Source organism: Leucoraja erinacea, chromosome 19 (genome assembly GCF_028641065.1).
Source record: "Leucoraja erinacea ecotype New England chromosome 19, Leri_hhj_1, whole genome shotgun sequence".
Classification (NCBI taxonomy): Eukaryota; Metazoa; Chordata; class Chondrichthyes; order Rajiformes; family Rajidae; genus Leucoraja; species Leucoraja erinaceus.
In genome coordinates, this window is record NC_073395.1 from 33,791,175 (window position 1) to 33,815,311 (window position 24,137).

Consider the following 24,137-nt stretch of genomic DNA (forward strand, 5'->3'; position numbering starts at 1 on the left):
CGCTGTGTGCAGTTTGGCTGTAATTTTTCCAACATTGCGGTAGTGATTTACTTAGCTGCAACACTACATTGAAATCCATTTGTTGGGTTAAGTTGGGAATGTTATTTATATTGCAGCCAATATAATGTAGTGAATAATGTGATTGAAGTGCTTAAAGCAAGTCAATGTGGAGTCATGGTGTAAAGATATGTTTCATTTCTATCAGTCTAGAATCATTTATCTAACTGTGTAGGAAGGAACTGCAGATGCTGGTTTACACTGAAGATAAACACAAAATGCTGGAGTAACTCAGCAGGACAGGCAGCATCTCTGGAGAGAAGGAATGGGTGATGTTTTGGATAGAGACCCTTCTTCATAGAAACATAGAAAATAGGTGCAGGAGTAGGCCATTCGGCCCTTTGAGCCTGCACCGCCATTCAATATGATTATGGCTGATCATCCAACTCAGTATCCTGCACCTGCCTTCTCTCAATACCCCCTGATCCCTTTAGCCACAAGGGACACATCTAACTCCCTCTTAAATATAGCCAATAATTTAGAGTCAGAGGAGAGGGAGTCTAGAGTCTTATCTCTAGACTCCCTTTCCCCCGTCTCAGTCTGAAGACTGGCCTCGACCCAAAAACTCGCCCATTCCAGAGATGCTGCCTGTCCAACTGTTACTCTGGCATTTTGTGTCTATCTAACTGTAGTTGTTGTCTTTGGAAGAATGATTGGCACTCTTGTCACTTGGGACAGTTCCCTCTACCTCAGAGGAGCTGAACTATATAAAGACACGAGGAACTGCAGATGCTGATTTACAAAAAAAACAAGACTCATAGTGTTGGAATAACTCAGAAGGTTAGGCAGCATCACTGGAGAACTTGGATAGGTGATGTTTTTGGTCAGGACGTCACCTATCCATGTTCTCCAGAGATGCTGCCTGCCTGCTGTAACTCCAGCACTATATAATGCATTGCTGTAAAGCACTGGCATTGTTGCAACCTAGTGTGAATGGTCTGTGCTTTTCTCTGATGACCACACTGGGGTTCACGTTCACGTTCAAGTTCACATTTATCGTCACATGCACCAATTGGTACAGTGAAATTTGAGTTACCACACAGCCATATGAATAAAAAGAACACAATACACAATAGAGTTTAGCATAAACATCCACTACAGTGGAATCAACGTTTCTCACTGTGATGGAAGGCAATAAAGTTCAGTCATCTTCCTCTTTGTTCACCCGTGGTCGGGGCATATGAACCCTCCACAGTCGCCACTAGGGACGGCCTGATGTACAGGCCCTCTCGCCGGGATGATTATGGCATCTCCGTTTTATCACTTAATTGACTATTTCCTTTCTAAAAGGACTTTGTTTAAAAAAAAACGTGCAATTTGTTTGCTGGGTTTTTTTCCCTCCATCCTGAGCTACCCAACACACTTTTTCATGATGCCTCCCCTCTTGTGGAAGGTTCAGACCTGTAAATGACAACGTTCTGCTTCTACTGGCTGGAAGCTGCTAGGAATTGGGGACAGCTCAGTGGTGCAGCCGGTAGACCTGTTGCCGCACAGCACCGCAGTCCCAGGATCAATCTTGTCCACTGCTGCTGTCCGTGTGGGGTTTGCCCTGTGACTTTGGGTGTTCCAGTGTCATCTCACATCCCAAAGACGTGTGGGTTTGTAGGTTAATTGACTCTGTAAATTGCCCCATGTGTGTAACGAGTCGAAAGTGGGATAACATGGAACAGTGTGAATGGGGATCGATGATCGGCATGGACTTTTGGGCCAAAGGGCCTGTTTCGATGCTGTATCTCCAAATCTAAATTGAATATTGTTATGTAGCAATAGTCCCTACAGGCTGTTAAATATCTCATTTAAATCAAATTGTTCTACTCAATTCATCACTACTGTTCTCTTCTTTACAGTCAGGCATTGTCTAAGTAAAAAATGATGGCATGGCTGTGTGTCATATAAATTGCTCCCTGTAAGTTCTCCATATCTGCTCCTGTAAACCATTAAAACGATGAAGACAATACCATGTGTAAATTCTGCACAATTCTAAATGATCAGTAAACAACTGTGCTCTGTTTGAAAGAAGGAAGGCCATTGGTGAAGTAGCCAAAGAAAGTTATTCATTGGGCTTGATGGTGATGAGAAAATGCTGAACCATTTCACAGGTTCTGAAGCAAATTTCACACAGATTGGAGATAGTTGCATCTTCTGCCAGGTTAGATAGTGGATGATATTAAATAGGTTTTTCCTGAACTATTAGCCCTAATCCAACCTAGCAGCCTTGTCCCTCAGAACTTGGCCGGTTTCCACAGAGGTAGTACCTGTACTGAGGAACCACTTGATGGTGAAGTACCCCACCCAGAGTACTTTCTAAGATAGACACAAAAGATAGACCGAGTAACTCAGCGGATCACACAGCATCTCTGGAGAAAAGACATAGGTGACGTTTCGTGTCGAGACCCTTCTTCAGACTGAGAATCAGGGGAAAACTGACCTATCCCACTGACTCAGTATGAAGAAGGGTCTCAATCTGAAACGTCACATATTCCTTTTCTTTAGAGATGCTGTCTAACCCGTTGAGTTACTCCAGCTTTTTGTGTCTATCTTCGGTTTAAACCAGCATCTGCAGTTCCTTCTTACACACCACAGTATGTTGTTTCATTACTACCCTTCCTTTAAGTCCCATCTATTGGTTCAGTATGCTGTCACTACTTTCAAATTTTGCTGAAGATAAAGAAAGAAAAACTATCGTGCCAGATTCTCATCGGGAACATTGTTCTCATTGTATTCATATTACACTTAAAGAACATTGCAGAAAGGTCCTGACCCAAAATGTCATGTATCCATGTTCTTCATTGTATGCTGAATTACTCCAGCACTTTGTCTTATTTTGTAAACCAGCATCTGCAGTTCCTTGTTTTTAAACATTGTATGCACCTCATATACATATTGGTCAGTTTCTCTTGACTGCCCGCTAATCCCATCACACCACTGCCTTAAAGCCTGTTGAAAATCCTCAAGCATTTTCTGTTGCCACATGTTTCCTGTTCATTGGTGAAACCAAGCCGCAAGAATTGTGCGTTCAGGTGCAGTTTGAATTAAGCACTGAAGAAAGTTTATCTGCGCTAAGCTTTGGCACAGGTTCAAATTTTAAAGTGCACTTCAGTTTCCAGGTGTGACTTGACAGGTTTCATTTTACAATCTTCCCGTGTGAACTAATCCTATCAAGGGATATTGGCTGACCTATCCCACAGTTAATTATATGCATTCTGGTAACGTCACATAGATTCTGGAGTACGTGTCTTTATGAAACCATGGAAGGTGTTCCGAATAATCTACATATTGCAACCTTACTTTGAACATACTATCAACTCCTGTTTCCTATTAGATGACATGTATCAGTTTGGCAAAATTGAAGGCAGCTTTAAAAATGCGATTGTTGGGGATAATGAGATGCAGACCATGTTACATTTTTTTTTGTCGAATTTGTCAATGAATACTGGTAGTGTATTCAATGCTACCATAGGTTGTTCATTGGTTGTAGCTAAAACCTTTAACCATCTTGGTTTACCGTATCGAAGCACAATAGTTTAATAGCTGAATGCTCGACATTCAGTAAATATTGGCATTAATGATGGAAGGTTGCACCAATGGGAACTTTGCCAATGTTGGTTCAGAAATTCCACCACTGACAACACTAAACAGACCCGAAGGACATAACCGCTAATCTCAGCTCGTAGCTGGTGGTTGGGGAGGTTCACTTTTCCATCTTTGATGTGTTGTGAATGTGCTTGCTACTGTTGTGCATTGACAAGTTCTTACCCTTCATGTGTAAGAAAGAACTACAGACTCAGCAGGTCTGAAGGAGGGTCTCGACCCGAAACATCGCCCATTCATTCTCTCCATAGATGTTGCCTCGCCCCCCGTTACTCCAGCATTTTGTGTCTACCTTCTTACCCATCATAATGTACTTCAGAACCTGGTTGTCATGACAAATTGGTTAAACAAATATACTTAAAATGGAGGTGTAAGGAATGTAATATCCATTGACAGATTGTATTGGCATGTGTATTGTTGGGGTATTTAAATAACATATGAACCACATGCAAACGTTGCTCGGGTTAAGCTTCAGGTATCTAGCCAAAAATATCAAAATGGGCGTTTTGTTTGGTTTAGTAGTGATAACAACTGTGATCCACAAGGATGAGAATTGACACGTGAGGTCAGCATATATTCTGTGCTCCACGAATCTGTGACCCATAGTGAAGTGATAGAATATAGAACAGAACAGCACAGGGCTAGGCTCTTGGGCCCACAATGTCTTTGCCGAACATAATGCCAAAAGCAACTCCAATCCGCCTGTCCTCAATTCCATGCATACTCCAAAGTCTCTTAAATGCCACTAATACATCTGCCTCCACCACCACCTCTGGCAGCACATTCCAGGCACACCACTCTGTGTGGCTGGACAAAACTCATCCTGCATATCTCATTTAAGCTTTGCCCCTTTCACGTTTAAATCTATGCCCTCTAATATATGATATTTCCATCATAGGGCAAATAGACAGAAACTATTTCCTATCTATGGCTCTCGTCATTTTATATACTTCCATCAGGTCTCTCTGATATACGGTATTCCAGATGAAACAATGCAAGACTGTCCAACCTCTCCCTTAGCTAATACTCTGGAATCATTCTGTTAAACCTCCTCTGCAACCTTTCCAAAGCCTCCACATCCTTTTAGTAATGGAGCAAACAGAAGTGCACGCAAAACTCCAAGTGCAACCTAACCAAAGGTCCTATAAAGCTGCATTATGACTTCCTGCCTGTTACACTCAATGTCCAAAATGAAGGCAAGCATCCCATATGCCTACTTTACCACTCTATCCACTTGTGTTGCCACTTTCAGGGAGTTATGAACTTAGACTCCAAGATCCCTCTGTACATAAATGCTGTTAAGGGTCATGCCATTAATTGTGTATTTTCCCCTTGCATTCAAACCTCCCAAAATGCAACACCTCACAGTTGCTCCGATTGAATTCCATCTGCAATTTCTGTAGCTGATCTTTACCCCCGCCGTTTACTTACAGCCTCCTTCACAGTCCATGAGCCCATCTTGGTGTCATCTGCAAACCTATAGATCAATGCATTTACATTTACATCCACGTTTAATAATTTAATAAAGAGCTGAGTCCAAAAAATATTGAATGGGGAGCAGTCTCGAAGAACTGCTTGGTTAACTCTCTTTGTTGGGTGTGTAATTTAAAACATTTTTTTCTTTCATTCCTAGCACTTTGCATAACTATTTTTCAAATCGAAACTAATACAAAATCTTAATATATGTAAGTTGAAACTGTAGTTGATGGTTTTGGGTGATTGATCAGGTGAACTAACTATGTGATATAACATTATCTGATATTAGTTGCATTATTTCTACAAATAGTATACAATACTGTTCTTAACAAAAATCTACCCATCATGTGAAACCTTATAAGTAACATATATAAATTAGATAACTTCAATTAAGACTGAAAGTCAAAAAACATTTTCATGACAGACAAATTTTCATCATTCTACCACCAATTTGGACACCAAATGTGACATTAAAAAATCTGCCACATTTAGTCATGAATATTTAAATCATAAACAAACTTCATATGGCCCCTCATACATATATGTTGTGATAATGATCTAGGGAAATATCTTCATCAATACCGGGGGGGAAAATACAGTAACAGGTCTGGTATTCTGCCTCGTATAGATCTTGTAACGGTCGTTGTGCTTGGTGTCCATTGTTACAAAGACCGTTATAGGAGTCGCTACCTCCTCCTTAAGTTAAACCATGGAAGCTCCAAACCTCTAATGCTTTTCACAAGCCCCAATAAGGTATCCCATGGTAGTAGTGAATTTTGGTCAAGTTAATTATTTTTTCTTGTATTCAAATTTAATTTGTCAAATTGTGGTGTCAAAAACACAACGACTGTTTATGATATATTTTCGAACTTTTTAAAGTCAATTAAAAAAAATTTGGGGCATAAATTGGTCATCAAAAGTAAGAACTGAGCCAATCTTCAATTTGGCAACATGCTGTCTCGTGTTTACCTTGTGTAAGGACCAAGTCGCCAACTTCATTCCTTCGTGTCAACTTTGGGAAGCTCCAGAACGACCGTGATGGACCTGCGCGCTACAGCCGGTCCCGGGGCAAGCGAGCCAACCTACGTGCTACAGCCGGTCCCGGGGCAAGCAAGCCGACCTGGGAACTGTAGCTCGTCCCGGGGCAAACGAGCCGACCTGGGAACTGCAGCCAGTCCCGGGGCAGGCGAGGGACCTGGGAACTGCAGAAAACTAATTGAAAATCAAGTGAAAATTAATGCGAAAAGCAACACCAAGTGTCACACTGTGGCGATAGATGTGGCCTGCCATCCGCTCACAGACATGGGTCCTGGCCCTATGTAGAACAAGGTTGCCGAGCCCTGGTGTAACGCGCGTCGCGGTGTCCACTCAGATGGATGCAGTATTCTACTACATGATCAGGTGAATGAAGTGGAAACGGTGTTTGCAATTTTAATGTTCCATGTGTTATTCATAAGCATAGAAAGGAATAAGAAATATGTGCCAACCAGGTCACTGGTGGACACCACGCGACAACCGTTACACAAAATGTATTTGTGTATTCTGATGCCATTTTCGGAAACCTGCCATCAATATGCTATCTTTTCCTGTATTTTGTGTTGATACTATGTTAGTCATGAACCCAATAAAGTGCTTGTCAACTTTTTTGAAGGAATTTGAAATTTGACCCCCTTCGTCACATTATAGTGTGCCAGTGTTGTAAAAAGATACATATATTTGTATATCCCAATTGGCTGGGTCATCTGAAGGGAGAATTTTCAACCTTGTTTCCCATCGGGATCTGTTTGAAGAATCAGAAGACTGTCCATGAGCGGGCAAACCCCAAAAATAAAGGGGAGGGAAGAGGCAACAATTATCCTCTCGCCGTGCATCTTGTTCCTTACCCACTCCTCCACTCTCCATCTCTGTAGCTTCTCACAACTAAACCACCAGAATTGGTGTTTCTGAGAGAGATGGAGAAACTCTTCTCCTTTCCCACTATTTTACTGGGACCTTGCATCAAGGTTTTGGGTCCAGTGATCTTAAATGGTGATGCCTCTACCCTAGCTAATCATTCTCCCCGATTCTAGACTCAATGTCCCCCATTTCACAGCTCGTCCCAGCAGTAGCTACCTGCTTTGGTGCTGGGACTGAGCCACAGCTGGCAATGAGCCCAAAGGAGGAGGAGGGAAATGATAATGCACAAGGTTAATGCACTGTGACCTCACTCTGAGCGGTGCCAGACCAACAGTTTTCAGCACCATATAAAATAAATCAAATGATATAATTGGTTCAGCTTGTTCCGTGATGTTCTCTCAATTTTTAAAGGTTTTTTTCATTGTCTCCATTGGTTAGTGACTAAATTTTAAAATAACACATGGAAAGAGGAAATGTTATTTGTCCCTGTGTGGAAGGGTTGCCACAGCCACTGTAACACAAGCTATAGGAAGGATATCATTAGTTGGAAAGGATGCGTAGAAACATAGAAAATAGGTGCGGGACTCCCCCAACACTGGGAACATTTTTCCTGCATCTAGCCTGGCAAATCCTGTAAGATTTCTATGTTTCTATAAGATGCCCTCTCATCCTTCTAAATTCCTGTGAATACAAGCCCAGTCAATCCATACAAGGACAGGCTAGATGCAGGAAGATTGTTCCCGATGTTGGGGAAGTCCAGAACAAGGGTTCACATTTTAAGGATAAGGGGGAAATCTTTTAGGACTGAGATGAGGAAAACATTTTTCACACAGAGAGTGGTGATCTCTGGAACTTACAAAATTCTTAAGAGGTTGGACAGGCTAGATGCAGAAGGTAGTTGAGGCCAGTTCATTGGCTATATTTAAGAGGGAGTTAGATGTGGCCCTTGTGGCTAAAGGGATCAGGGGGTATGGAGAGGAGGCAGGTACAGGATACTGAGTTGGATGATCAGCCATGATCATATTGAATGGCAGTGCAGGCTCGAAGGGCCGAATGGCCTACTCCTGCACCTATTTTCTATGTTTCTATTCTTTCATGATATATCAGTCACACCATCCCGGGAATTAACCTGGTGAACCTTCGCTGCACTCCCTCAATAGCAAGAATGTACTTCCTCAAATTAGGAGACCAAATCTGCACATAATACTCCAGATGTGGTCTCACCAGGGCCCTGTACAACTGCAGTAGAATCTCCTTGCTCCTAGGGGTAGTCCAGAACCAGGGGTCACAGTTTAAGAATAAAGGAGTAGGCCATTTAGGACTGAGATGGGGAAAAACGTGTTCACCCAGAGAGTTGTGAATTTGTGGAATTCTCTGCCACAGAATGCAGTGGAGGCCAATTCACTGGATGTTTTCAAGAGAGAATAGATTTAGCTCTTGGGGCTAAAGGGATATGGGGGAAAAGCAAGAACGGGGTACTGTTTTTAGATGATCAAACATGATCATATTGAATGGTGGTGCTGACTTGAAGGGCCGAATGGCCTATTGCACCTATTTTTCTTCTATGTTTCTATACTCAAACCCTCTCACTATGAAGGCCAACATGTCATTGGTTGTCTTCACTACCTGCTGTACATGCATCCTTACATTCAGTCACTGATGAACAAGGACACCCAAGTCTCGTTGCACCTCCCTTTTTCCTAATCTGACACCATTCAGACAATAATCTGCCTTCTTCTTGCTACCACAGAAAAGATATGCAGGGAGTTTGCTGTGATTGGAGGACTTGAGTAATAAGGATAGGCAGGGAGGCATTGGGGTGACTGTAGAGTTGTATAAAAAATTATGAGGGGCATTAATCAAATCAATGGTACCATTCATATCAAAGAACAAACTATCTAATCCCACTCGCTCACCCTCGTCACATAGTGCTTGTTATCCTTGTCTAAATTGCCAGTTGACAGTAGTGTAGTTCCACAATGTGTGGGGTTTCATGGAGATTTGCACCTGCGTTCTGAATGGTAGTGAATCGCTGGTCGATGGAGCTGGAGTCAAACCATCAGGGCATTTGAAGGAGGTAGATACTGTTTTGAAAGATCAGGAAATTGATCATAAGTAATAGGAGTGGAATTAGGCCATTCAGCCCATCAAACTTACTCCACCATTCAATCATGGCTGATCAATCTCTCCTAACCCCAATCTCCTGCTTTCTTCCCATAACCTCTGACACCCGTACTAATCAAGAATCTATCTATCTCTGCCAAAAATATCCACTGACCGCCTCCACAGCCTTCTGTGGCAAAGAATTCTACAGATTCACCAGCCTGTGACTAAAGAAATTCCACCTCATCTACTTCCTAAAAGAATGAATTGAGAGCTAACTGATATTGGCACTTCAGTGGCACTGAGTTTTAGGGCAGATCATTGCTGAAGAACAAGGTTGGTCTACTCCTGCCTCTCTGTTCTTATGTTCACAGCTTCTACAACATGGAAGATGGGTAATGTTTGGCGATTGGCGATGCCTCATGGAAGTGCACTTTTTAAGCATTATACTTACCCTGTTGAAGATCCTGGCACTTCAGGCGCTGAATATTTAGGCAGGAAGGATGATTTATGCTCGCTCGCAATGGCATAAACTAAATGAATGCCCAATTACAATCTGTTGCACCATGCATTCAATGTGAGATCCAGGAAGCAGTGAAGCTACCGTTAAGGCTTTATTAGTATTTTTTTTCTCTCACAAATTACAAAAAAGTGAGAAGAATCAGTCGGGAGGATTCCTAATGGCTCCTGTTTAACGTGGGAGCAACCTGGAGAGACCAAAGAGTGGGAGGAAATTGGACCAAGGCAAAGTGTTTATGTGGAAAAGCTATGTGTTATAATTGTTTAGTTGCTCATAAATGTTTCATTCAATAGATTTGGTTAATTAAATTATTGTACAAGGAAGCAATAGTTGCAGAAAATCTGTTTAGGTTACTCTTACTTACCCGTTCACAGTCCGTGGGCTTGTAGGTTGCATTCCTCATTAGGCTCATGTAAGTACATTTTAAATATAGCGATGTTTCCAGACCCCAGGTATCAGGCAGGGAAAAGAATGTACTCATCTCCCTCTGATTCCCAGTGCAACACCAGTGCTGCATTGTGAAGGGGGCATTATTCCAATGATATGTTCATGTTTAAAGGACTTTAAAGATCCAGTACAACAATTGCCATATTTCCTTAAACTTTGAAGGGGGCAGTTTTAGTCCATCATGTCTGCGGCAGCTCTAAGCGGGGTCCTATCAATCTTATTCACCAAATGATTTCCCTATAATCAATTCATTATCACATGCCCATCAACTCCTTCCATTCTCACCGACAACGCGGCGAATTTAAAGTAAGCAATTAACCAACAAACGTACATATCTTTGTTTAGATTAGAGAAACAGCAGGGAAACGGGTATTTTGGTTCACCGAGTCCATGCCGACCAGCAATCCCGCACACTTAACACTATCCTACACACACACACTAGGGACAATTTTACAATTATACCAAGCCTACAACCTACTCCTACAACCCTGTACGTCTTTGGAGTGTGGGAAGAAACCAGAGATCGCGGAGAAAAACTCACGCAGGTCAGGTGGAGAACGTGCAAACTCCATATCATCAGCGCCCGTAGTCGGGATCGAACCTGGGTCTCTTGCGCTGTAAGGCAGCAACTCCATCGCTGCACCTCTGTATATGGAAGAAATCCATGCAGTTGCAGTTGCATTTAAGGGGTGGCAGAGCAATTGGTTTACTTCCTCACTGCTCCTGTGGCCTGCGTTTAATCCTGACCTTCAACATTGTTTGTGTGGAGTTTACACTTTCTTCCTGTCACACCTCCAGTTTTTTCCAATAACCCAATGATATTCATATTTATTGATTAATTGGCCTCTGCATATTGGTTCTCATGTGTAAGTGAGTGACAGAATCTAGGTGGAATTGATGGGAATGTGGGAGAGGTAAAATGGGATTAATGTAGGATAGGCAGAAATGTATTAAATGAGTGCTTGGTGGGTGGTGCGCGTGCCTGGGTCCGTGCTGCATGATTCTATGAAATCAGAATACCCTGGGGAAACCCGTGTGGCCAGATTAAGAACGTGCAAACTCCGCACAGACAATACCTGAGGTTATAAATGAAATGGGCAGTTTAGGTTGTGAGGCAGCAACTCTATCTAATTTGCAACCCGCTGCACACAAAGAGTTGTAACCAATTTTGCTCCGTTTTGTATTGTGGTATATAATGAGGAAGTGTTGATTGGCAAGAGCCAAGCATAACACAAATGAATGTTATCATTGGTAAACGCTCTGTGTTACAGAGAGGAACATGAACACAAGTCTGGAGTAGTCTAGAGCGGCACGATCATTTTGTAATGGTTCCATCATCCAATCTGTTTAATTGAATATATTCGAAAGCAGTTTGAAAGTAGTGTGTCCCCCCCCCCCCCCCCCCCCCCCCCCCAACCCACCCCCTCCCCACCACCACCACCTCATAAACTGAACATTTTATTTCCATTGAATTGCGAAGGTGTCTCATTTCAAGTCTAGAGTATGCGGAGACTGATTGATTCAATAGACTTAAAGCTTTGTGAGGCCAGGGGCTGTTTCAGTGGGATGTTGGGCAATTAAGAAAAGACAACCTCGGGCTGTGTACCCGCCACTTGCTGCTCTGCAGTTGGTTCCAGGTCTGGGAACATGGGAAGTTTTTTTGCAGATTTGTTAGAAAAATAAAGTTGGAGAGTGCTGAAAACAAACCGTGCGGTGTTTTAAAGAAATCCCAGCTACACAGGGTCTGGCCTTTAGGTCATTTTCTACTGACAGAAAATTCCTTTTCTGTTAAGTATGATTTGAAGGGTTTCCAAGACTGCCTCAAATTCATTGAAGCAACAGTGCAGCTTCTGCTGCGTGGTGTAGTATTTCATCATCTGTGCTTGCACTGCAGCTGTAACACGACTGTGCTGTTAAAACAGTTCTCAGCATAGCATTTCTTTGTTATTGATATAGATTAGTACAATGTGCATTTTGATTCATGGCCTAACACAGTATTAAGCAATATATTCGAGCCACACAAAATGATTGGATGGTGTTGTCTGTGCAAATCCTGTTCCTTTTGATGCAAGGAAACCAGGTATTTACAGGGTTAAATCTTTCGAAAGAACCCAAAAGCCAATAACTGAGCACAACCTGAGGCACTTGTTAATAAGGTCTGCGACTTCAATTGTTACCAGGTTTCCGAGCAATGTGTAAATCCTGCCTTTTTTCATGAATGACAATTAGAAATATATCGCACTCAATCTGTTTTCCTGAAACCATTCATAAAAATCAGATGGTGGGGCCTGGCCAGAAGCTTGCTTGTTGGTGGGGTGAGAAGGTTTGAGAATAAGCGCTGGCAACCCCCTGCCCCCACCTCTTTCTGTCTCTGCAGTCCTCGATGGTCCATTTGTTGAGATTATGGGAGGATTGAGTGGTTTTGGAAGGGCAGCTGGTAAAATTACTCTGACACATACTGGGCAATGAGCCAACGCTGGCCTTGATTCAGACATTGTCTTTCCTCTCATTGAACTGTCAGGACTTAATTCATGGAAAAAAAAGTCAGGGAAAAAAGCCAGCGAGCTGGCAACTCGCTCAGAGTGTTTCTTTTAGCCACGGCATGCAGAAGTCAAATTAATTCAGACGGCGTAACCAAAGCCCTGTTTTCTTAGTATAACATTTCTTCTGTTTTGAAGGGTTATAGGGCTATGCAGGTATAAGCCTACAGGTTAGGAAGAAACAACGGTTGCGGAAGGAAATGGAGCTGGAGGTGAAAGGTCCATTTTCCTTTACGGAAATCGGGGAAGGTTATTTCACGCTGATGTGCTGATATGCTGATCATTAAGGGAAGTTAAAAACAGCACAAATACTTGATGGATACTAACTGTAAAACATTTTTTTTTTCAGCCACAACAAGAGGTCCCGAAGAAGCCTGCTCAGGTAGTGTGGATTTTTATTGCAATACTGATAATGGTTTAAGCAAAGAACTGCCTAGAATAGGGAGGTGGAGGGCCTGAACTGCTTTCAAAGTTGAAGTTAATAACAAGGACATGAGCTCATGTGGGCTTCCTAATCTCAGCTGTCTGAGGAAATAGTGATAAATTGTATAAACATGGGGACTACATGGAAGTTCATGGCGGATAATGTAAATCTTACACTACATTCTGAGGAATCTTTTCCTTTTCCATCTGTTTCCTTCACTGTATCGTAACAGATGTCTTTACCATGTGGTAGTCTGGATCAGTTTAAAAAACTTCTGATCTTGTAGTAGACTTTGGGGTTACGTACACATGGCCTTTTTATTTCAGCTAACCTTTTCTTGTATAGCGGGGATTGGTAACTGGAGTGGCAGGAGCAAACTTGATCCACGATTAAAAATGTAGTCTGCAGATCACAGCCTAGTCCGTGTGGCGGTGATAATCCAAATGACTAGAAAGTCACAAAGCCTTTTTTTAATTTTGAAGCTTGTGTTGTCCAGCTTCTTACGAAATACCGAGTTTGGTTGCAAGTCAGATGTCCACAGCGCACAGGACCAGTGCACCATAATGAGTACATTAACTTTCAAAGCTTCAGCATTACTGCAATTTCTTGGCCATAAGCCAGGAGAGATATTACAGTGCTGGCAATTCCGGTTAACCCGCCACAGGCTTCCAACATTTGTGCTCCATATTGAGGATGTGTCTTTCCTTTTTGTTGTTGCTCGTACTAATTAGCTTGAGTAATATCTGCAAAGATATGTATTGTTTAAATGCAGTTGTTCATGCGCACACTTGTGTTTCTGTCTTCCCCTTTCTGCTTCCAATTCTCATACTTAATGTAAATAAAAGCAGTCGATGTATTTGGGGGGGAAAAAACCGTGCAGCTGTAACTCGCTCTGTGATGCCACTGGGTGATGGTGGAAGGCACTGTATAAATGCACATTTTAAGCTACGGCTTCTTGCTGTTCCATTGTGGGTACTTCACAACCATGCCTGACTGAATGCTAAGCCAGCAGCTACTGACATGCACTCTCTGGTAAGGATCAGTGGATGGCATTTAGTAGTAGTGGCCCTGCCCCCATCCCCAGCCACCCACTGAGTTGTGTAGAACCTTCTGAATTTGTAGTCGGCATGGCAGTACTCTGCATATCGCCAAATTGGATGTGTTGTGCATGCTAACGTGCTGTTAGTGCGCCCTTAAAACTGTCTAGTGAAGGTGATTTAACTATATTGTTGCCTAGTTTATTCCATTCCCTTAAGGTTCTTACAAAGAATGAGTTCTTATAAATATCTATCCTGGCGAATGGGGTTTCTATTTGCATATCTTTCTTGTTCGCATTTCTGTTGAGTATGTTATGTATCTATCTGCAGTTATGCCCATGATCCCCTTTTGAATCTTGTACAACATGGCTAGTCTGTTCCTTGCCCTTCTTGTTTACAGCGTTTCCCACGCCAGGTTGGACGGCATCTGGGTGACACTGCTACCTCTGTGGTAGTTCCCGATGCAAAAGCGTGCTGTTTTCCTCTGTACCCCTTCTAGTTTGTTGATATGACCAGTTTTGTATGGGTCCCAGGCACACGAAGCATATTCCAGTAAGGGTCTGAAACAAGAATCTGATCTTTGCCACCTGAGCCATTACTGCTCAGCGCCGGCAATCTTTTTGCACTGGTTCCCAATCGTGGTGAGTTTTGTTTCGTCAGCTTGACACATGGAAATCCCATCACCTCGTTCAAACAAAATAACTGAGAAATCTCCAGAGAATAGGTTTTCTGTTTGTGCAGAGCAGAATGCACACGCATTCCCCGTAGGAACACGTATTTGCCGGAACATTTGCAATCTTTTCCCTGCTTGACAAGCAGAGATCACTCGACTCATTTTGGGCACTGGCTTGTGGAGGTATCTGAATTAAATAGGAAGAATTATGGTTCCTCAGTGGCAGATCCACTCCTCTCCAGGGTCAATTAGTGAGTCAGAATGGCTGGTCAAATATCACAAATGCCCTCCATTCCTATTTACATGACCTTAAAGTGTAATGGAAGACTTTGTAGTCCATCTGGCAAGTCCTGGCAACTAATTCCTTTCAGTCCCTCTCAAATATGTATCCAATTCTCTCTAATTTACCCACATTATCTGATTCCCAGAGCAGTGGATTCCATATGTTTGCCATCCTTTGCACGAACTTTAACCTATTGGAAGCTCGTAACCACGATCCTGACTCGATAGTTGCGGAAAGCTTGAGTAGATTGGAGTTAAATTTTTCTTTTCTCTTAAATTTGAACAATGCACCCCAGTGAAGTATTTCTTCTGCTAAGCAGTCTCGGGCAGTCCACATCGCTTTGCCATCTTGGTTGCTCCTATGTGCACTTTCCCCATAGCCTCTCTTATAGCGCCAGAGTGAGACTAGCTGGTTTCAGTGGAACAATGGACTCCCACAGCAACCTTGAACATACATCCTCTCGCCCAGCCCAGCCTTCTGTAAGGTTGGCGTTATATTTTCTAATTTTTCTTTGTCTCTGGTACATTTATTCCAACAATGAGGTCGTCTGCCGCCGTGTCTCTGAAACGTCATTCGTCTTCCAGAAACATGTTTTCCATCTCTTATAGTGGATGGAGCTTTCAACCCCATCCCTCTATTTCCCCACATCGACTCTCACTCTCTCTCCCCCAGGACAGAGAAAGATAAGAGCTCCCCTGGTAGCCACCCCATCAACTTCACTTTCAAAAATATCCTTTCCCATTTTTGCCAGCCCCAAACAATGATCCCACCACTCGTCACAGCTTCCCATCCCCCATTGCCCCCTTTCTACATTTTGCAGGGACTGCTCACTTCATGATAATGTGTAGTCCGTTCTTCTGCCCCACCCACCTCTCCCATCCCATGGCACCTTCCCATGCAAATGGAGGCGATGCTACGCCAGACCATTCATTTCTTCCCTTCCCACCATCCAGGGGCCCAAACAATCATTCCAGGTGAAGCAGCAATCCGCTTGGTACTTGCCAGCTAGTCTTCTACATTTTTGCTTTCCCAGTGCCTCCTCTACCGTGGAGAAACCAAGCAGAGATTGGTTGATTGCTCTGCAGAGCATCAGCGCTCAGTCTGCACGGATTATCTCTCTTCCTTCTGCATGTCACTTTAATTCTCAATCCATTTCCCCCTGTCAGCAGCCTCCTCCATTGCCAGAGTGAGGCCCAACATAAACTAGAAGAACAACATCTTATCACCCGTCTAGGCACTTTGCAACCTTGTGGAAAGAACACTGAACTCTCCAACCTCAGGTAAACTGCTCTCTCATCATTTTCCTTTACAATGCAAATGTCCCTTTCGTCCCGCTTTTTTTCAATGTCTCACTACATGCTCCTGCTTCTTATCACCCCATCTGTCTTAACCCATCTCCTTATGACCTGTTCACTGACATCTCACTCCTCCCCACAACTTTGAAAACTGGAACGCCTCCATTCTTCCCCTTACTCTTGAGAGTACAGATCATCAATCCCAAACCTGAACTGGTTTCTCCTTCAACAGATGCTGCCTGACTGGTTGAATTCTTCCTGCATTTCTGTGTTTGTTCCTGTGTGGGGCCCCTCACAGACTGTTATCTGGGTCTTTGTCAATGAAAATAAAGAAATGACAAAGATGTTGAAATAAAGGAGGAAAATAGCATCCTGAAAACTAGTGTTGAATCAGGAATGGGTTCTCACCAAAGTCCTTGCATGGTGTGGATAACAAATCCAATGGATTTGATGGCTTCCATCTCAGCATCTATAAGGCAGTTATTTATAAAATGACTTCCTCATCTTCCCGAGCTCCATTAATTTGGGAACCGTAACTTTAGATTGGTAAATTGCAAATGTCAATTTACTTTTATGGGTGGGAGGGGTGCAATAAATCTACTTGGTGACCTGTGTGCATTTCTGAGCACCTTGGAAAATATATCTTGGCCTTGGAGGAAGTGCAGTACAGATTTACCGGAACAATATTTGCACTTCAGTTGTTAAATTACAAGATTAAGAAATTGGGATTGAATTCCCTAGAAATTTAGTTCAATGAGTGATCTGATTGATATTTTCATGATATTATTAAAAGTACATACCAAAACAATTTCTAACTGATCGAAGGTAAGGGGCCCCACACAGAAGGTCGGTGGGGCGGGGATGTATATCTAACACTTCAAGCCAGCCTTTCAGACCAAGGGCTGGAAACTTTTCTTCCACACATAAAAGACAGTGGAAGTTCACAACCCTCCCATTGTCGGTGATTTTGTGCAAAGTCAATAATCAATATTAAATTTGACGTTGATCGACTTTGTACCCAGAGGTATTCAGGGATGTGGTGCAAAGGTTGAAAGATATTCTCACTTCCAAACATGGAGTTATTTCACAGATCAGTCATTATCAAATTGAATGGCAAAACAGGCTTGAGGGAGCCTGTTTATTTACGAGAATTATCTACCATTGCCCCAATCTGTGGCCTATAGTGGACACAGCCCCACTGTATATTTCCGTTCTCCAGTCATTGTATTTGGTCATATCACAAACTCAGCCTGATACTTATGTCTCATCGTTGAAATTTGCTCTTCCCTATGCCCTGCTCCTGACTTGGTGTCATCTGCTAACATCTCTGCGTCTGTCCTCCAGTAATGAATTGTCCAGGTGCTGCATTGTTGGTTCCAAGCAACAATCACCTTGATGCCACCTTTATGCAACACTTAGATCGAAGCTTGAATATGAGAACATACACTCGTATACCTGGCTTCCAAATTACTCCTTCGTGAAACTCTTGTCCTAGGTCCAGATAATTTATCAGCTGTAAGATGTCTTCACAGTTGCAGAATAACCTACCCTGTCACCTGCCGTTTTCATGTCTGAGGTTAAGAATCTGAGCCATTAAATTAAAATTAATGAGAATTAAAGCAGATCATTTTTTCTTCCATTGACCAAGCATAGGTTTGCATTATATTTTGTCTCAACCTTGAGCATGTTGATTGGATTCCAAGAAGTCATGGTGAAACTTCATGCTCCCAAATCCTCTGCATTGCTTCGGCGTTCCGGTTTTCCTCTCTCTAAGTAAGTAAGTAAGTAAGTAAGTAAGTTTATTGGCCAAATATTCACATACAAGGAATTTGCCTTGGTGCTCAGTCCACAAGTAACAACATGACATACAGTGACAGTTACGAATGACTCAGAAAACATTAAACATTAATAATAATAAAACATTAATGATAAAACACCATTGATCAAGCATGTAAACCAACAAAATACCAGATCAAAGGGAGGCTACAGATTTTTGGCTGTTGAGTAGAGCAACTACTTGTGGATAAAAACTGTTTTTATGTCTGGCTGTGGCAGCTTTGACAGTCCGGAGTCGCCTTCCAGAGGGAAGTGATTCAAAGAGTTTGTGGCCAGGGTGAGAGGGGTCAGAGATGATCTTGCCCGCTCGCTTCCTGGCCCTTGCAGTGTACAGTTCATCAATGGAGGGAAGGTTGCAGCCAATAATCTTCTCTGCTGATCGCACGATTCGCTGCAGCCTCCAGGTGTCGTAGTTGGTGGCTGAGCCAAACCAGACCATGATGGAGAAGGTGAGAACAGACACTACGATGGCCGTGTAGAATTGGACCATCATTGCCTGTGGCAGATTGTGCTTCCTCAGCTGCCGCAGGAAGTACATCCTCTATGTGCACAAAGAAACCAAGATAGGAACAGGTCAACTGTTTCCCTAAACACTTTCATTAGGAATTGTAGCAGAATTTGCAACATCTGGAGTTATTTTTAATGTGCTTTGCTGGTCCTTCCAGAACCCAAACCCAATGGGAACTGACTGTGTTGGGCTCAGATTGATCAGGCGTAGACTCTGATAAAACATTCAGATACGGGTCAGGTTCAGCTGGGTCAGGCCAGCTGAGACTTTATAAATACATTTTAGCAAGCTTTTTTTCCCACTTTGCTGAAAATGCCTCCCAACATTACTTCTGGCTTCCATTAGATTTGTGAGACTTAACATGTTTGACATTATTATATTTACAATAGCGGGTTGGGTCAGATCAGGTTGGGTATGAAAAGAAAATTAAAAATCCACCGGGTTTTCTAGTGGTTCATATTCTCCTCAAGAGTTTTAATTTTGTACCTGAGCAGACCATTAATCCTTTCAACCTAGCTCTGCTTTCTTGTAGTTTTTTCATTGTTTCTACACAGATGAGGCCAAGGGGATTTCCTAAAGGTCTCAATTTTGACAGAATTTTTATGTGGCATGCTATGATTTTGATAAACCCTGGCTGTATGAATGTGGCGTATGTATTTATGAGCAAGCTGGGTGGCCACGCTGATAAATGAAGGCTTGAAGAGACATTCCACATGTAGTATATATAATATATATATATATTTGCAACTATGATTCAGCTCCCCTCACCGTCTGCATAGTGTGTGTATTTTTGGCCTGTCTGAATTCAAAGTTAGTTGCTTACAGGTTTTCTCATGATTGAACAACTAGTGAGCTGATTTCAATCCCACCTGCAGTCAAATTACATTCACAACTACCAACAAGAAAAGCATGGGGAGCTATGAAAGAGCTTGTAGGTAAGCACATGGATATGTGGGGAGTGAAGGGATATAGATGACAAACAGGCTGAGGAGATTAGTTTAGCTTGGCACCATCTTCATGCAGACATTGTGGGCCAAAGAGCCTGTGTTGTACTGTTCCATGTTTTAAATGCCTTAAAGTGTATTTAGACCTGTAACTTCATAATGTTTAAAGTCTCGGTTTGTGGTGATAATATTTAAGTTGTACGTTTTGGGAGGTGCTGACCTGTGCCTCTGTAGCAGTTTCTTCAATCATTACGTCAGAAACTTGATGGGGGTCTGAAAGGTTGTAATCGAGTGGATGTACTTGACACTCAAAACACAAGGGAACCATGTTGAAAAAAAACAGGAACTGATGTGGCCCACAGGCCACACAGGGAGTGAGAAGGTGCTCGGAACGAGCTGCTGAGTTGCTGCACAGAGCTTGCACGTGGTGGAGGGACTCGCTTTGTGGTGGAGGAAATCTTTGATTTTCTTCTTGGTTCCAGAAAAGCACATTTGCCCCACCTGGCCGCACAAGGGTAAGTATTATACTTGCCCTGAGACATCTCTTGTGACTCCAGGCCTGCATGCAGCTTCTTGCTAGAAACTCTCGGTAAAAACTGGAGTCAGATCACAACTGGGATACACTGAAAGGGTTTGAGCCGGTGGCTACAACCTGCCTCAACCAGCACACAGCAACCAGCATGGCAGTTAAGTCACTTGGGCAATTTTAATTGGTTGCAGGAGAGTTAGGGCAGCTTCCCAGTAATTTCCTGGATAAACATCTGATTTAAAATAATATCATCTGGTGCAGGAACAATTTCATTGATCTTACTTTGCTGAGCATAAAGTAACCCGAAGAAGATGTGAATCTCATGGCAAACAACCTATTGATGCAAACCTGATTGCATCGAAGAATTATCCAAGTGACAATTTTCAGCTGAAGGTGACGTCAGTGAATGTGGAGGTGGGTGTAGGGCCAATGCACGGGGCACCACGGAGAGCAGGAGCAATGGGATATTGTACAGCAGAGTCATCTCAGCCAAGTACCTTCATATACATGCATATACATACACGTGGAGAGACCGTACAGGCTGACAGAGGCACATGTGCACAGACTGATAGAGAGACACATGTAGACAGAGACACTGACGCAGGCACGGCACAGATCACATGGGCACACACACACACACACATGGGCACACACACACGGGCACACACACACACACACGGGCACACACACACACGGGCCCAGACGCACACGGCCCAGATGCACACGGCCCAGACAGGTATACACAAGCACAGACACACACGGCCCACACGGCCCAGACAGGTATACACAGGCACAGACACATTCAGGTGTAAACACAGGCAGACACACACACTTGGGCACAAACTGATGCTCGGGTGCAAACATGCATGAACACAGACACACACGTGCACATGTAGACACACACATGCACCTGTAGACACACGCTCACACAGACACGGTATAAACACATGCACACACAGGCATGGACATAGTAGCACACACAGACACAGACAGATGCACGCACACTCCAGTAGGGGGTCATCAGAAACAGCCATCCTGACTGAGTTTTATTGAAATATAAAAGTAAAGGAGTGCTATAATTTCCAGGGAGCGTTGAAGACTATTGGAGATATAAATGGCAAAGTTAGGTTTTCTCACAGTGACGCTGGGGTTTTGAAATGCACTTGGGATTTTGCACTGGAGTGTAAAAGCTTTGAATAGTTGATCACACTGTAGTTCAAATTGACAAGTAAATGCTGTTTGCAATGAATGATACTCAGAAGCAGCTTCAGGTGGTTAAGAGAGAGATGCTGTTTGATTTGCCAGAATGCTCAACATTAATGCATGCAATAAATGTGAACAGCCTTTTCCAATATAATATTGAGATAATTTACTCCATTGTAGATTCCTTATGTGTTGTGGTATTAGCGTTTGCCTTATCTTCCATTTTAATTTATTAGCTGCTCTTTGTTCCCTTTTATTTTGTTTCTTTCAACTTGTTACTTCTCTATCTTTTAACAGTAGCAACTGATTTGAGTTTTGACATTTTTTGGTAGGTTTATGTTTGAAGTTCATTTCGGGAGTTGATCTGATGGACAACGCAGATTCCTTGATCATTCCTTTTGGGGGAGGTCCAAGCAGGGTTGCAGGCCGGGTCAATTAGTTGCTCAGTTTTCAAGCTTCACTGAAGCTCATTTTAGCAGCCATTTCATTTTGCATGCACAATTGGCTGACTGCAATTTAAGGCAAAAGATTAGATGCAGTCTCCATGATTACAATTCGACAAGTCGGCGATTAGACCGTCTCCTTTTCTTTGTGAGAGAGGGAAAGGACGGACACGAAATGGATTTGGCTTTCCTTTTTCCCAATCTGTCCCTTTTTGTGCTTCGATTGTCACCGTCGCTGCTGTCATTGACAAGGTTGTGTCAAGGGAGTCACTGAATCCAGTACGAGAGCTGCACGAACAGCAGCAGAAATAGAGAAAGACTTCCATTTACACCACAGTGCAGCGGTAGAGTTGCTGCCTTACAGCACGAACAGCGCCAGAGTCCCGGGTTTGATCCAGACTGCGGGTGCTGTCTGTATGGAGTTTGTACGTTGTGAGGTATAAATGGAGTCAATGGCAGGGAGGTTGGTTTATGTGATGGTCTGGGCTGCGTCCACAGTTCGCTACAATTTCTTGCGGTCTCGGATGGAGCTGTTCCCAAACCAAGCTGTGATGCATCCTGATAAAATGCTTTCTATGGCGCATCTGCAGAAGTTGGTGAGAGTTGTTGGGGACATGCCAAACTTCCTAAGCCTTCTAAAGAAGTAGAGGCGTTGGTGTACTTTCTTAGTTGTTGCTTCAATATGGGTGGTCCAGGAGAAGTTGTTGATATTTACTCCATGAAATTTTCAACCATCTCTACTTCAGCACCAACAATGCAAATTGGGATTATGTGTACCGCGTCACTTCCTGTTGTATTATTATGTCACTATATAGAACTAGCTTTCTTGGTCGAGAGCTTGCCTCAACCTGAAAAGACACGTAGTGCTTGAGTAACTCAGCGGGTCAGGCAGCATCTCTGGAGAACCTAGACAGGTGATATTTCGGGTCGAGACCCCACCTCACATTGTTTTGTTCTGCATGGGTGCAAGAAGCAACACTGATGCAGTCGTCAATGTAGCAGAGAAAGATTGGGGGATAGGGCCACTGTACAGCTGTAACAAGGACTGGTTGCTTCAAGATAGTGACTAACTGGGCCTTCCTGATTGCCTGCAACTGTGCACATTTGCAGAAGGAGGGGATTCCCATGGAAAGTTACATGATGCCTGGGCTTTCTTGGCGTCTGGCATAGATTGACATTGGGAATGGTGAATGGGAGTACAATCCTGAACATTCTGGGGGATGTTTCTGCTCCTGGTTGGGAAGAAGCCTGAGCAAAACTAAATGCCCTCTTCTGACCATTCTAACGTTCTCCTGGTTTTCTGTTGGGCTGTGTCGGGATGTCACAATTACTGGGTATATAATGAAACATCACCCCTTAGCTGCTTGTGATAGACAGTCAGAGTCATGGGGCATTCATGTGTTAGAACTGCAATGCAAGTCCCCCCCCCCCCCTGTCCTTTCTGTGGCCTCTTTACATTGGGTGGATTGTGTTTAAAATTAAGCCCAATGAGTCAAAACTGAAACTACTTCCTATCCGAAGGTGTGAGGCCGGAAAATAATCTGTGAAATGGGATTTGCAGAAAACAATGTGCTTCCAACTCTATGACTTATTCAGAAGATATTTTCCTGAAACCCCATCCAAGGCCCTTTCCATTTGTGATTTAACACTTCCATGTCCATGCTTCACAACGCTATCCATCCAACCAGCGGTCCTCTCCAACTATTTGGTTGCTGGGAAAATATTTATTACAGTTCTTTCAGAAACCTAGAAAATAGGTGCAGGAGTAGGCCATTTGGCCCTTCGAGCCTGCACCGCCATTCAATATGAACATAGCTGATCATCCAAAATCAGTACCCCCGTTCCCGCTATCTCCCCATATCCCTGGATTCCATTAGCCCTAAGAGCTACACCTAGCTTTCTCTTGAATCCATCTTTCCATTTAGTTTAATGCAATGATTTTCACGCTGGAGTGCCCAACGGTCCTCTCAGGAGATGGGTGGTGGTGAGGAAGAAGAGGAGAGGGGGTCCGTGACTCTTTAGTGGTAGTGGGGTTACTTAATTAGAAAGTTAACAAAGGAGATAAATGTAAATGAAGAAATATATTGTCATGATACGTATCCCGATCGTGAGGATACTAGAAGTTCATAAGTTCATACGTCATAAGAGCAAAATGAGGCCATTCTGTCCATCGAGTCTACTTTGCCACTGATGGCTGATCTATCTTTCCCTCTCAACCCCATTCTCCTGCCTTTTCCCCATAACACCTGACACACTTACTAACCAAGAATCTCTCAATATCTACCTTAAAAATACCCAATTTACTTGCCTCCACAGCCATCCATGGCAATGA

At 43.1% G+C, this 24,137-nt stretch overlaps 1 protein-coding gene across 1 annotated transcript in view; it reads left to right on the forward strand.

The window, feature by feature from the left end:
- Positions 1-24,137, forward strand: part of hmga2 (high mobility group AT-hook 2) — a 138,324-nt gene that overhangs the window by 101,089 nt on the left and 13,098 nt on the right. The window contains exon 4 of the mRNA XM_055650794.1: positions 12,980-13,012. Coding sequence (XP_055506769.1) covers positions 12,980-13,012 — 33 coding nt within the window. The remainder of the gene's footprint in view (positions 1-12,979; positions 13,013-24,137) is intronic.